The following is a 14,114-nucleotide window of genomic DNA, read 5'->3' as shown; positions in this document are numbered from 1 at the left end:
GGATGGCATTACCCTGACCTCTAGTAATACTGTGAGAAATCCTGGAGTCATTTTTAATCAGGATATGTCATTCAAAGCGCATATTAAACAAATATGTAGGACTGCTTTTTTTCATTCATGCATTTATTTCATCTAGGCTGGACTATTGTAATTCATTATTATCAGGTTGTCCTAAAAGTTCCCTGAAAAGCCTTCAGTTAATTCAAAATGCTGCAGCTAGAGTACTAACGGGGACTAGAAGGAGAGAGCATATCTCACCCATATTGGCCTCTCTTCATTGGCTTCCTGTTAATTCTAGAATAGAATTTAAAATTCTTCTTCTTACTTATAAGGTTTTGAATAATCAGGTCCCATCTTATCTTAGGGACCATCTTATCTTACAGCCTTACTGTATCTCATCAGCACAAAAAAGCTGTTCCCACTCATCCTTACTGTATCTCATCAGCACAAAGTAGCTGTTCCCTCTCAGCCTTACTGTATCTCATCAGCACAAAGTAGCTGTTCCCTCCAAGCCTTACTGTCTCTCATCACCACAAAGTAGCTGTTCCCTCCCCACCTTACTGTCTCTCATCACCACAAAAAAGCTGTTCCCTCTCAGCCTTACTGTATGTCATCAGCACAAAAAGCTGTTCCCTCTCAGCCTTACTGTATCTCATCAGCACAAAGTAGCTGTTCCCTCCAATCCTTACTGTCTCTCATCACCACAAAAAAACTGTTTCCTCTCAGCCTTACTGTATCTCATCAGCACAAACTAGCTGTTCCCTCCAATCCTTACTGTCTCTCATCACCACAAAAAAGCTGTTTCCTCTCAGCCTTACTGTATGTCATCAGCACAAAGTAGCTGTTCCCTCCCCACCTTACTGTCTCTCATCAGCACACAAAGCTGTTCCCTCTCAGCCTTACTGTCTCTCATCAGCACACAAAGCTGTTCCCTCCCTACCTTACTGTATCTTATCATCACAGAAAAGCTGTTACATCTCAGCCTTACTGTATGTCATCAGCACAAAAAGCTGTCCACTAGTAGTATTACTTGGATATTTATCTTTTTGTTTTCTTCTTATGTGGTTATTTTTCTTACATGCTGTTCCCTGTATCTACTTGTGTTTTTTGTTTATTTGTGTTGTTGTGTCCCTACCTTACTGTATCTCATCAGCACAAAAAAGCTGTACCCGCTCAGCCTTACTGTATCTCATCAGCACAAAGTAGCTGTTCCCTCCCTACCTTACTGTGTCTTATCACCACAAAAAGCTGTTCCCTCTCAGCCTTACTGTATCTCATCAGCACAAAGTAGCTGTTCCCTCCCCACCTTACTGTCTCTCATCAGCACAAAAAGCTGTTCCCTCTCAGCCTTACTGTATCTCATCAGCACAAAGTAGCTGTTCCCTCCAAGCCTTACTGTCTCTCATCACCACAAAAAAGCTGTTCCCTCTCAGCCTTACTGTATCTCATCAGCACAAAGTAGCTGTTCCCTCCAATCCTTACTGTCTCTCATCACCACAAAAAAGCTGTTCCCTCTCAGCCTTACTGTATCTCATCAGCACAAAGTAGCTGTTCCCTCCCCACCTTACTGTCTCTCATCAGCACCAAAATGCTGTTCCCTCTCAGCCTTACTGTATGTCATCAGCACAAAGTAGCTGTTCCCTCCCTACCTTATTGTATCTTATCAGCACAGAAAAGCTGTTACATCTCAGCCTTACTGTATGTCATCAGCACAAAAAGCTGTCCACTAGTAGTATTACTTGGATATTTATCTTTTTGTTTTCTTCTTATGTGGTTATTTTTCTTACGTGCTGCTCCTCGTATCTACTTGTGTTTTTTGTTTATTTGTGTTGTTGTGTCCCTACCTTACTGTATCTCATCAGCACAAAAAAGCTGTTCCCTTCCTACCTTACTGTGTCTTATCACCACAAAAAGCTGTACCCGCTCAGCCTTACTGTATCTCATCAGCACAAAGTAGCTGTTCCCTTCCTACCTTACTGTGTCTTATCACCACAAAAAGCTGTTCCCTCTCAGCCTTACTGTATCTCATCAGCACAAAGTAGCTGTTCCCTCCCCACCTTACTGTCTCTCATCAGCACAAAAAGCTGTTCCCTCTCAGCCTTACTGTATCTCATCAGCACAAAGTAGCTGTTCCCTCCAAGCCTTACTGTCTCTCATCACCACAAAAAAAGCTGTTCCCTCTCAGCCTTACTGTATCTTATCAGCACAAAGTAGCTGTTCCCTCTCAGCCTTACTGTATGTCATCAGCACAAAGTAGCTGTTCCCTCCCTACCTTATTGTATCTTATCAGCACAGAAAAGCTGTTACATCTCAGCCTTACTGTATGTCATCAGCACAAAAAGCTGTCCACTAGTAGTATTACTTGGATATTTATCTTTTTGTTTTCTTCTTATGTGGTTATTTTTCTTACGTGCTGCTCCTTGTATCTACTTGTGTTTTTTGTTTATTTGTGTTGTTGTGTCCCTACCTTACTGTATCTCATCAGCACAAAAAAGCTGTTCCCTTCCTACCTTACTGTGTCTTATCACCACAAAAAGCTGTTCCCTCTCAGCCTTACTGTATCTCATCAGCACAAAGTAGCTGTTCCCTCCCCACCTTACTGTCTCTCATCAGCACAAAAAGCTGTTCCCTCTCAGCCTTACTGTATCTCATCAGCACAAAGTAGCTGTTCCCTCCAAGCCTTACTGTCTCTCATCACCACAAAATAGCTGTTCCACTTCCCACTTTACTGTATCTCATCAGCACAAAAAAGCCGTCCCCTCTCAGCCTTACTGTATCTCATCAGCACAAAGTAGCTGTTCCTTCTCAGCCTTACTGTATGTCATCAGCACAAACTAGCTGTTCCCTCTCAGCCTTACTGTATGTCATCAGCCCAAAGTAGCTGTTCCCTCCCTACCTTACTGTATCTTATCACCACAAAAAGCTGTTCCCTCTCAGCCTTACTGTATGTCATCAGCACAAAGTAGCTGTTCCCTCCAAGCCTTACTGTCTCTCATCACCACAAAAAACCTGTTTCCTCTCAGCCTTACTGTATGTCATCAGCACAAAGTAGCTGTTCCCTCCCCACCTTACTGTCTCTCATCACCACAAAAAAGCTGTTCCCTCTCAGCCTTACTGTATGTCATCAGCACAAAGTAGCTGTTCCCTCCCCACCTTACTGTCTCTCATCAGCACACAAAGCTGTTCCCTCTCAGCCTTACTGTATCTTGTCATCACAGAAAAGCTGTTACATCTCAGCCTTACTGTATGTCATCAGCACAAAAAACTCTCCACTAGTAGTATTACTTGGATATTTATCTTTTTGTTTTCTTCTTTTGTGGTTATTTTTCTTACATGCTGCTCCTCGTATCTACTTGTGTTTTTTCTTTATTTGTGTTGTTGAAAATTCAGCAGTTTCCTTTCGGAGTAATAAAGTTTTTTAATTCTGATCCTGAATTGAGCGATTTATCACAATAAGAAATTGGGCCATACCATATAAAGCCTCAATCCACCGACACAGCTTTTGGTTCTTCTATTTGACACCTGGTAAATGATTTGTAGAACTGTTAGACTGCACAAGGAAAACAGTTTGTGCATATAACTTTTACAGGATAAATAAGGTGTTAGATGGAGGTAATACTTGTATAGACTTCATGTTTTGATGTGGGGACTTGTCCTCAGCGCACCAACAGTGTTCTTGCTGCGTCGGCTAAAGCGAATTGGCACCATTTCTCAAGAAAGTGCACCGTTACATCTTTGAAATTAAGCAAGGTATCAGAGAGTGCCAAGAAGTTCTAAAATCATGCAGTAAATCAAAACTCACGGCAATAAACAGTTAAATCACAATCAAAGTGTGCAGCAGCATGTCTGATCAAGCAGCAGGTACAGTTGTCTTGATTACTGCCCATGTCTGCGTCTGTGCACAAACTCTACACCCTACACCCAAAAATAGAGCGTTTACTCTGTATTGCGTAAGGGTTCAACTTGAAGGACAAGTTACAGAGCCAAATAGAACTAGAGGGTGGATTTGTCATAAGAGTGGAGTGGATGGATGAGAGAGAGGCCAAAATATGGCCAGCAGGTATTGTGACAGCTTTGTGTCCATCTGTCCATCTGTCTGTCTGTGCTCAGCATAAGTCCCTTTCTATTATTGCCACAGGCTTCAAATTCACAGGGAACATTCTTGAGAGACAGACCTTGGACAAGTTCAAAGATGGCTAACCTTGACCTATTTTATGAGGTCAAAAGGTCACATTCTGTTTTCTGTTTTTATGCTCATACAGCTGAGGGTATTTCAGCACAAAAAAGCTGTTCTTATCTGCACAAAGTAGCTGTTCCCTCTCAGCCTTACTGTATCTCATCAGCACAATAGCTGTTCCCTACCTGCTCATACAGCCAAGGGTATTTTAGCACAAAAGCATTTGTTATACTTAAAATATGCTGGGCAGCACATCTTATTCAACCATAAAATTACATTTTGTACTGAACATGCTTGTACGTTTTTGATTACATACTGCATATGTTGCTGGAAATATGAGTCACATTCCATCAGGACTATTTATTCTGTATGACACCTGTACCAAACAAACTCACTGAAGGTTAAAGTAAATGCCTGCATTACAAAAAACTAGGCTTCCTAAAGTCGGTTCTCAGTTATTTTCTAAAAAATGGATTTATCGCAAGTACAGTGAATCAATAAGATGCTTGATTTCTAGCAATGATTTTATGATGACAGTTTTGAAAAAGGGGAACTTTAATCTTTATTTTTATGTTTGTAAGTGATAATGACACCGTATTGTATTTTCCAAACCATACTCATCTTTATTTAACGTCACACTCATGATTTCAAAGTGACGTGGGCGGCTGAGATTCCGTCTCCAGATGGCCTCTGGTTATCTAATGCGGCGATGTGGAAGCCGTATTGTTTTATGGCTTTCATTAACAGCTGACTGGTACCTCTGATCAGAGTCAAATGGATCTCCAGAGCTGCCACCCCCCCGGCTGTGAGATTATGATTGCCAGCAGGAAAGATACAACTGTGTGCCGGATCTTGCTGTGGACTGACCCAGATGGGGAGGGGAACGGCCTCAACAGCCATTCCTCTTTCATGCCACAGTCTCCATAATTTAACAAAGTTCGAAACATGGCAAACTTGTTTTCAAACTGGGGTATCTACATTTTAAAATGATGGACTGGACAAAAATGAGACTAATTACACCCAGATTCCCAGTGTGTGGGTGTGTGAAGACACATCAGTGTTCCTGTTAACAGCTTCTTCGAGGTGTTGACTGCGCCACATGAGATCTAGTTCCAAAACAAGCTCCCCACAACTTAAAGAACACGACTCCTGTTCTTGACGTCTGTCCTGCAGCGTTCAACTTGGCACACTCTCAGAAGATGTCGCCTGAAGTGTTTGGTGTGAGTGCCAGTACCGTCACTGTGGTTGGAAGTGTATCCTTCCACACTTCCACACCGCGGGGGACGTTTTATGTACGGAAACTTTCTCTGAGGCAGTGCGAATTCTGACACGCAGAGAGACTGAAGCCCTCATTGTTTTGAACATACAACAATGCCATATGACGTGATAATTGTAACACATTGCCAGATTGAGAAGTGGTGGGTAGTCATTAGGGGGTGATAGCGTGCATCAAACACTTTGATTGTCTAAAATGTCAAATGCATGAAATATTTGTTTGTTTTTTAATGTGTTTAGCTACTTCTGAAATGCTCTGTCAATATGACACATTGTCCTGAATTGCCATATGTTCTGGACTACAACCCCTGGCAATAATTATGGAATCATCAGCCACGGAGGATGTTCATTCAGTTGTTTAATTTTGTAGAAAAAAAAGCAGATCACAGACATGACACAAAACTAAAGTCATTTCAAATGGCACCTTTCTGGCTTTAAGAAACACTATAAGAAATCAAGAAAAAAAATTGTGGCAGTCAGTAACGGTTACTTTTTTAGACCAAGCAGAGGGAAAAAAAATATGGACTCACTCAATTTTGAGGAATAAATTATGGAATCACCCTGTAAATTTTCATCCCCAAAAACTAACACCTGCATCAAATCAGATCTGCTTGTTAGTCTGCATCTAAAAAGGAGTGATCAAACCGTGGAGAGCTGTTGCACCAAGTGGACTGACATGAATCATGGCTCCAACACGAGAGATGTCAATTGAAACAAAGGAGAGGATTATCAAACTCTTAAAAGAGGGTAAATCATCACGCAATGTAGCAAAAGATGTTGGTTGTTCACAATCAGCTGTGTCTAAACTCTGGACCAAATACAAACAACATGGGAAGGTTGTTAAAGGCAAACATATTGGTAGACCAAAGAAGACATCAAAGCGTCAAGACAGAAAACTTAAAGCAATATGTCTCAAAAATTGAAAATGCACAACAAAACAAATGAGGAACGAATGGGAGGGAACTGGAGTCAACGTCTGTCACCGAACTGTAAGAAACCGCCTAAAGGAAATGGGATTTACATACAGAAAAGCTCAACGAAAGCCATCATTAACACCTAAACAGAAAAAAACAAGGTTACAATGGGCTAAGGAAAAGCGATCGTGGACTGTGGATGACTGGATGAAAGTCATATTCAGTGATGAATCTCGAATCTGCATTGGGCAAGGTGATGATGCTGGAACTTGTTTGGTGCCATTCCAGTGAGATTTATAAAGATGACTGCCTGAAGAGAACATGTAAATTTCCACAGTCATTGATGATATGGGGCTGCATGTCAGGTAAAGGCACTGGGGAGATGGCTGTCATTACATCATCAATAAATGCACAAGTTTACGTTGATATTTTGGATACTTTTCTTATCCCATCAATTGAAAGGATGTTTGGGGATGATGAAATCATTTTTCAAGATGATAATGCATGATGCCATAGAGCAAAAACTGTGAAAACATTCCTTGCAAAAAGACACATAGGGTCAATGTTATGGCCTGCAAATAGTCTGGATCTTAATCCAATTGAAAATCTTTGGTGGAAGTTGAAGAAAATGGTCCATAACAAGGCTCCAACCTGCAAAGCTGATCTGGCAACAGCAATCAGAGAAAGTTGGAGCCAGATTGATGAAGAGTAGTGTTTGTCACTCATTAAGTCCATGCCTCAGAGACTGCAAGCTGTTATAAAAGCCAGAGGTGGTGCAACAAAATACTAGTGATGTGTTGGAGCGTTCTTTTGTTTTTCATGATTCCATAATTTTTTCCTCAGAATTGAGTGATTCCATATTTTTTTCCTCTGCTTGGTCTAAAAAGTAACCGTTACTGACTGCCACAATTTTTTTTCCTGATTTCTTATAGTGTTTCTTAAAGCCAAAAAGTTGCCATTTGAAATGACTTTAGTTTTGTGTCATGTCTGTGATCTGCTTTTTTTCTACAAAATTAAACAACTGAATGAACATCCTCTGAGGCCGGTGATTCCATAATTTTTGCCAGGGGTTGTATAAGTCGCATTGAAATTTGTCATAGCTGTAAAAAAAATGCAGCATGAAGTGGAAACCACATATAAGTTGCATTTATTTTTGGAACCTGTATTACATGTGAATAAACAAAAAAAATTTTGTAACTATCTGGAAAGATTATTCAGTCGCACCTAAGCCTAAACATCATCGGCCGAATTAATATTGCATTTCAATGAGCAGTCACACCCTAAAATATACGATACTCACACACTGGACCACCCTGGCCATTGCACGCAAAATTCTGTCTGAAGGGAAGGCGATGCATGAGCGCCACCACAATTACATCATCAGTGTGCCCACACTGAAACAATGAAAAAAACATTGTGAAAACAGTTTGGTTTTTTTGTTTGTTTGTTTGTTTGTTTGTTTTTTTTCTTTTTACAATGTGTTGGGTTCATGAAATTATTTTAGGGTGCATGTTTAATCAATTTTAATTAAAAAACTAATTTAATTTGCAGCGGGTGTTAAACCAACTTTCATTTAAAAAAAGGGGTGAAGGAATGCTTGAGGTGGGGGGGGGGTGGCTGTTCTAAAGCACTCATATAGTAAGTCGCAGGATCTCCCAAACTAGTTAAAAAACAAATGTGACTAATAGTCTGTAAAAATATGTTATGTTTCCCAGCTGTCTTGGGAATACCTCGGCATCACCCAGGAAGAGTCACAGGTCTTGGCCGAGGATAGGGAAGTGTGGGATGAGCTACCTCGCCTGCTGCTACCACGACTTAGACCCGGATAAGAGGCATAACATGAAAATTAATATTTTTGTGTCTAACACCTTTGTTATGTACATTTGTGTGTTTTAAATTTAAAGTCGGCACTAAAACAAATTACATTTTCAAGGAAACATTCAATATGAAGTCAGTGTTTCTGTCTTAAGTGATCTGTATTTTTTGTTTTAATTAACAAAAAAAAGTGTTTTCACAATGGATCTGTATTTTTAAACTATTACACTGTTCAAGAAAGAATTTTTTTTTTACATTGACATTGAGGACAGATTTATGGTAATTTTGGGGTCCTGAATCCAAATCTGAGCTCAGATTTCCTCTATTGCATCACATTTTTATGCAATCTGCATGTTGTGTATTGATGGATTACGCAAAAGTTACTCATTCACTCATGAGTTCGATTGATTGATTGATTGATGCCACTAATCATGCACAAAAGCAGCTTCAAAAGTATATTTTTTAAACCAGGTTTGAAAATGTGAACAAGAACCGTAATATCGTTTATGGCATGGAAGAGGTGTGCGAGTCGGCAGGTTTTGCTTCAATGCCTGATGCAATGAATATGTTTTCATATCGCAAAAACGTGATGTGATTGGCAAAAACTAACATCAGATTCAGCACACCCAAATTACCTAAAATCCACTGTAAAACTCCATTCAAAAAACATCTTGTTGACCAGTGTTATTGTTCATTTTTTTATTGAATTTTCTAATTACCTCCGCCAAGGAGGTTATGTTTTTGGTCGCATCCATTTGTATGTTGGTTGGTTGGTTGGTTGGTTTGTTAGCAGAATTACTCAAAAAATCCTCAGCGGATTTCAATGAAATTTTTACCAGGGGTGATACTTGGCCTAACTTATAAGTCATTAAATTTTGGTAATGATCTGGAACATGATCCGGATCCAGTAATTTTTTTTAAGGATTCTTTATTATTGCAGGATAGGGCCAATTTCAACATTTTTACATCTAACTTCATGAAGACGGGTCACAAAGGCTGAATGAAAATTAAGTTACGACACAAAAGTAATTTAGCATTAGTTTCTCCTCATTGAATAAACTTGTTATTAGAAAATAAAAAAAACTTGTATAGTGCAGTTTCTCTTTATAAATACATTTGCTAAAGATCTAAGGGTTTAACCCTCTGGGGCCGACGCCGTCGTATACGAACACTGAGACCAAGCTTTACTAAATTATAAATAAGTTTTTAATGATACGAGATAGAAACGTACTTTTTTTTGCTGAAAAGTTAACTCCGCAGACTTTCAAGCCACCATCCACCATCTTTGTACTCCTCATAGAAGCTGTGTGATGACATGAGCAATGTGAGTGTCCAATCAGAATTGGTTCACCGTCACATAGTTTTCCAAAATCCAGTCGTAGGGCAGATTCACCTCACGTGACACACCAAAGATTGTTTTTAGGAGTGATGTGTTACTAGCCCCCTTGCTGCTCCAATGCGCCCTGCACCATTTCGCACAGCAAAAGTGAAAGTGAGCAGACGGAGCAGATGGAGAGCCTCTCATACAATCTCACGTGCTCAAACAGAGTGTGTGAGTATCAGGATTGCTCAACTAGTTTTCCTGTGAATGTTACTGGATAAGCCTGTGGCAAGCGCTATTGCTCCGGCGTAAAGCACTGTTTACCATATCAATGGAGCGAGGGGGGAGGGGCCGCTTCTCAAACTGAATGAGCCTCGAAGTGTGAATGTTGCTTTCAGAGCAGGAGAGAACAAACACACAGTCAACTTCATAGTAGAAGTTTGTGATGTGACCTTTGTGTAACAGCAGGTAGAAATTGCTTTGAGATGAAGACAAACAAAACGCATAGACCATTTTGTATATATTGTTCAAAATGTGCATTTGTGTTTATTGTTTGAACCTTTTTGTTGTACAGTCTTTCACACAAGAGGCCATATTACCTTTATAAAGTGTCAAAACACTTGTTTATTATAGTTTTCTGTGTGTTTTGAATCAATGTGTGTGGAAAATTATTTTCCACTTTACTTTTTCCTTTCTTATTTCTGATTGTAAACCTTTATTACACTTATAAAACACAACTATAGCATATATATTTTGAAAGTACAGGTTGTCCTGAAAAACAGAGACATAAAACTTGATTGTGGAGTGCAGGGAGAGCTGTTAACAGTAATAATAAAACATTTATGCCAGGCGAGTGAACTGTCCAAAAAATGCCCTCGGACCCCAGAGGGTTAACCACTGAATCTGAAACATGACGGTAGATGCGTGAAACGACGTGGAAAAAGTCTCTTTGCCAAAGGGTATTCCATGTGACATCAGTGACCCTATGGCCTTGGCGGAGGTTGGTGCTCTCCGAGTGCTTCTAGTTCTGGCATGTTTCCACCCAGCAGTAGAAATTCAGTGAAAATGGACAGTTCAACAGCTCAGTGAAAATTAACTAAAAACTGGATATTTGCTTTTGTGCTCCACAAATAAACTCGAACCAGCTTATAAAAGACAGTAGCCTTCATGCACGGTAAAGCAGCTGCCTGAAAATACGTGAAAGGAGAGAATCACTGAGTGATTTTTGTTGTTTGTTTGTTTGCAGATGGTGTGGGAGAATGGCTGTGTGGTCATCGTTATGCTAACCCCGCTCGTTGAGAGCGGGATGAAGCAGTGCTACCATTATTGGCCTGATGAGGGCTCAAACCTCTACCACATCTATGAGGTAAATGAAGTTCACATAAAAACACACTATTGAGGAACAGAAACATTGTCTACGTCTAAATGGTGTATTTGTGTTTTTGTTTTCTTGCAGGTAAATTTGGTGTCTGAACACATCTGGTGCGATGACTTTCTGGTTCGTAGTTTCTACCTGAAGAACATGCAGACCAATGAGACTCGGACAGTCACTCAGTTCCACTTCCTGACTTGGCTCAACCAGAATGTCCCGGAGATGAGCCGCACACTTCTTGATTTCCGCAGGTAGGGAACGACACTTGTTGGGCCAATTTTCACCTTGTTTAATTTTGTTGTTCTTCGCCAGCTCTACTCCGGCAGCCATGTGACAACCGAACTGTTTTATGGACTTGGAATCCTTTCAAGACTTACTTTCAAAGATCTGTAACGGTGTTAAGAGGATTGACTACAAATTCATGTCTTACAAGTACTGTATTTTCTGTAGTATAAGTCGCACCTGTTAAAAAGTGCCTCTTGGAGAGGAAAAACCCATATATAAGTTGCAGTAGTGTATACGTTACAGCTTTTTTTCTGTATTGTTAGCTCTTTAATTTGGGATTTTTATGCATTGTTGTAGTGTGATTCTTCTTTTCTTTAGTGCTTTGATTCCTGCGAAAGTCATTGTCGTCATTATTATTATTATTATTATTATTATTATTATTATTATTATTATTATTATTACCAAATCTGTGATTTTTCAGTATACAGGTGCATCTCAAAAATTACCATATTGCGAAAAATTTCAACATTTTTGTCAGGTATTTCAGAGAGTGAAATTTATACATCTTCTAGTTTCAGTACAATAGAAAATAAAAATTTTCAGTCATTTTTTATTTTCATTTTGATAGTTACAGGCTACAGCTCCAAAATATAGAAAATGCATGTCTCAAAATATTATAATATTTAAGTAGATCAGTTTTTTAAAAAAAGGATTTATAATGCAGAAATGTCTAACTTCTGAAAAGTATGTTCATTTCTGCACTCAGTACTCAGTTCTGGCTCCTTATGAGTCAGTTCCTGTATCAGTACAGTGCGGCGTGGAGGCAATCAGTCTGTGGCACTGCTGAGGTGTTCTTGAATTCCAGGTGGCTTTGATGATGTTAAATGGACAGCATTTATATAGCACTTTTCGATCTGCATCAGACGCTCAAAGTGCTTTACAATAATGCCTCACATTCACCCCAGTGCGAGGGTGCTGCCACACAAGGTACTCACTACACACCGAGAGCAACTAGGGGATTAAGGACCTTGCCCAATGGCCCTTGGTGATTTTCTGGTCAGGCTGGGATTTGAACCGAGGATCCTCTGGTTTCAAAGCTTAACCATTATACCATCACCTCCCCAAATAATAATAGTCTTCAGGTTGTCTGGATTGTTGGATCTGGTGTCTGTAATCTTGCTCTTGATAGTACCCCATAGAGAATTGATGAGGGATTGTCTATGGGGGCATTAAAGTCCAGTAATATACAGTGGGGCCAAAAAGTATTTAGTCAGTCCCTGATTGTGCAAGTTCTCCTACTTTGAAAGATGAGAGAGGTCTGTAATTTTCATCATAGGTACACTTCAACTATGAGAGACAAAATGAGGGAAAAAAAATCCAGGAAATCACATTGGAGGATTTTTAAAGAATTTATTTGTAAATTATAGTGGAAAATAAGTATTTGGTCAAAAGTTCAACTCAATACTTTGTAACAGAACCTTTGTTGGCAATGACAGAGGTCAAACGTTTCCTGTAAGTCTTCACCAGGTTTGCACACACTGTAGCTGGTATTTTGGCCCATTCCTCCATGCAGATCTCCTCTAGAGCAGTGATGTTTTGGGGCTGTCGCTGGGCAACATGGACTTTCAACTCTGTCCACAAATTTTCTATGGGGTTGAGTTCTGGAGACTGGCTTGGCCACTCCAGGACCTTGAAATGCTTTTTATGGAGCCACTCCTTCGTTGCCTGAGTGGTGTGTTTGGGATTATTGTCATGCTCGAAGACCCAGTCACGTTACATCTTCAATACTCTCACTGATGGAAGGAGGTTTTGGCTTAAAATCTCACGATACATGGCCACGTTCGTTCTTCCCTTAACATGGATCAGTCGTCCTGTCTCCTTTGCAGAAAAACAGCCCCAAAGGATGATATTTCCACCCCCATGCTTCACAGTAGATATGCTCAGATATGCCAGATATGCTCTCTGGCAAACTTCACACGGGCCTGGACATGTACTGGCTTAAGCAGGGGGACACGCCTGGCATTGCAGGATTTGAGTCACTTTCTGCGTAGTGTGTAGCCTTTGTTACTTTGGTCCCAGCTCTCTGCAGGTCATTATTCATGTCCCTCGTGTCGTTCTGGGATTTTTGTTCACTGTTCTCATGATCATTTTGACCCCATGGGATGAGATCTTGTGTGGAGCCCCAGATCGAGGAAGATTATCAATGGTCTTGTATGTCTTCCATTTTCTCATAATTGCTCCCACAGTTGATTTATTCACACCAACCTGCTTGACTATTGTAGATTTACTCTTCCCAGCCTGGTGCAGGTCAACACTGTTCTTCCTGGTGTCCTTCGACAGCTCTTTGGTCTTGGCCATGGGGTTGAGTTTGGAGTCTGAGTGTTTGAGGCTGTGGACAGGTGTCTTTTATACAGATAACGAGTTCCAATATATGCCATTAATACAGGTAAGAGGTGGAGGACAGAAGGGCATCTTAAAGAAGTTACAGGTCTACGAGAGCCAGAAATCTTGCTTGTTTGTGGGTGACCAAATACTTATTTTCCACCATAATTTACAAATAAATTCTTTAAAAATCCTACAATGTAATTTCCTGGATTTTTTTTTCTCATTTTGTCTCTCATAGTTGAAGTGTGCCTATGATTAACATTACAGACCTCTCATCTTTCTAAGTTGGAGAACTTGCACAATCAGGGACTGACTAAATACCTTTTTACCCCACTGTAATATCATGGTCAGCAAACCAGGTACAGCCTCTCGCTAAAGCTTGTTCAACGAAATTGGGAGAATTATCTTTTCACCCTGTCTGTCTGTCCATCTGGGTATCTGTCATTTCCACACCGTAACTAAAAAAGACCTCATCTGATGAAACCATTTCTTGGCAGTGTATTGGGGAGGCTACAGGAAGTGTCCTTTTGAAAATGGCCATCATCTGTTATCCAGTATGGCCACTACAGCCGGCATCTTTATTTTTGTTTCCGCACAATAACTAAAGAACATCTCATCTGATTGAAACCA

General features: G+C 40.2%; 1 protein-coding gene across 1 annotated transcript in view; it reads left to right on the top strand.

Annotated features, from left to right (window-relative positions):
* Positions 1-14,114, top strand: part of LOC117521373 (receptor-type tyrosine-protein phosphatase N2-like) — a 742,548-nt gene that overhangs the window by 684,101 nt on the left and 44,333 nt on the right. The window contains exons 18-19 of the mRNA XM_034182665.1: positions 10,749-10,868; positions 10,959-11,125. Of these exons, the coding sequence (XP_034038556.1) occupies positions 10,749-10,868; positions 10,959-11,125 (287 nt within the window). The remainder of the gene's footprint in view (positions 1-10,748; positions 10,869-10,958; positions 11,126-14,114) is intronic.

This window comes from Thalassophryne amazonica, chromosome 12, assembly GCF_902500255.1.
Source record: "Thalassophryne amazonica chromosome 12, fThaAma1.1, whole genome shotgun sequence".
NCBI classification, from domain to species: domain Eukaryota; kingdom Metazoa; phylum Chordata; class Actinopteri; order Batrachoidiformes; family Batrachoididae; genus Thalassophryne; species Thalassophryne amazonica.
The sequence above is the reverse complement of the archived record's forward strand: the minus strand, read 5'-3'. Positions and strand labels throughout refer to the sequence as shown.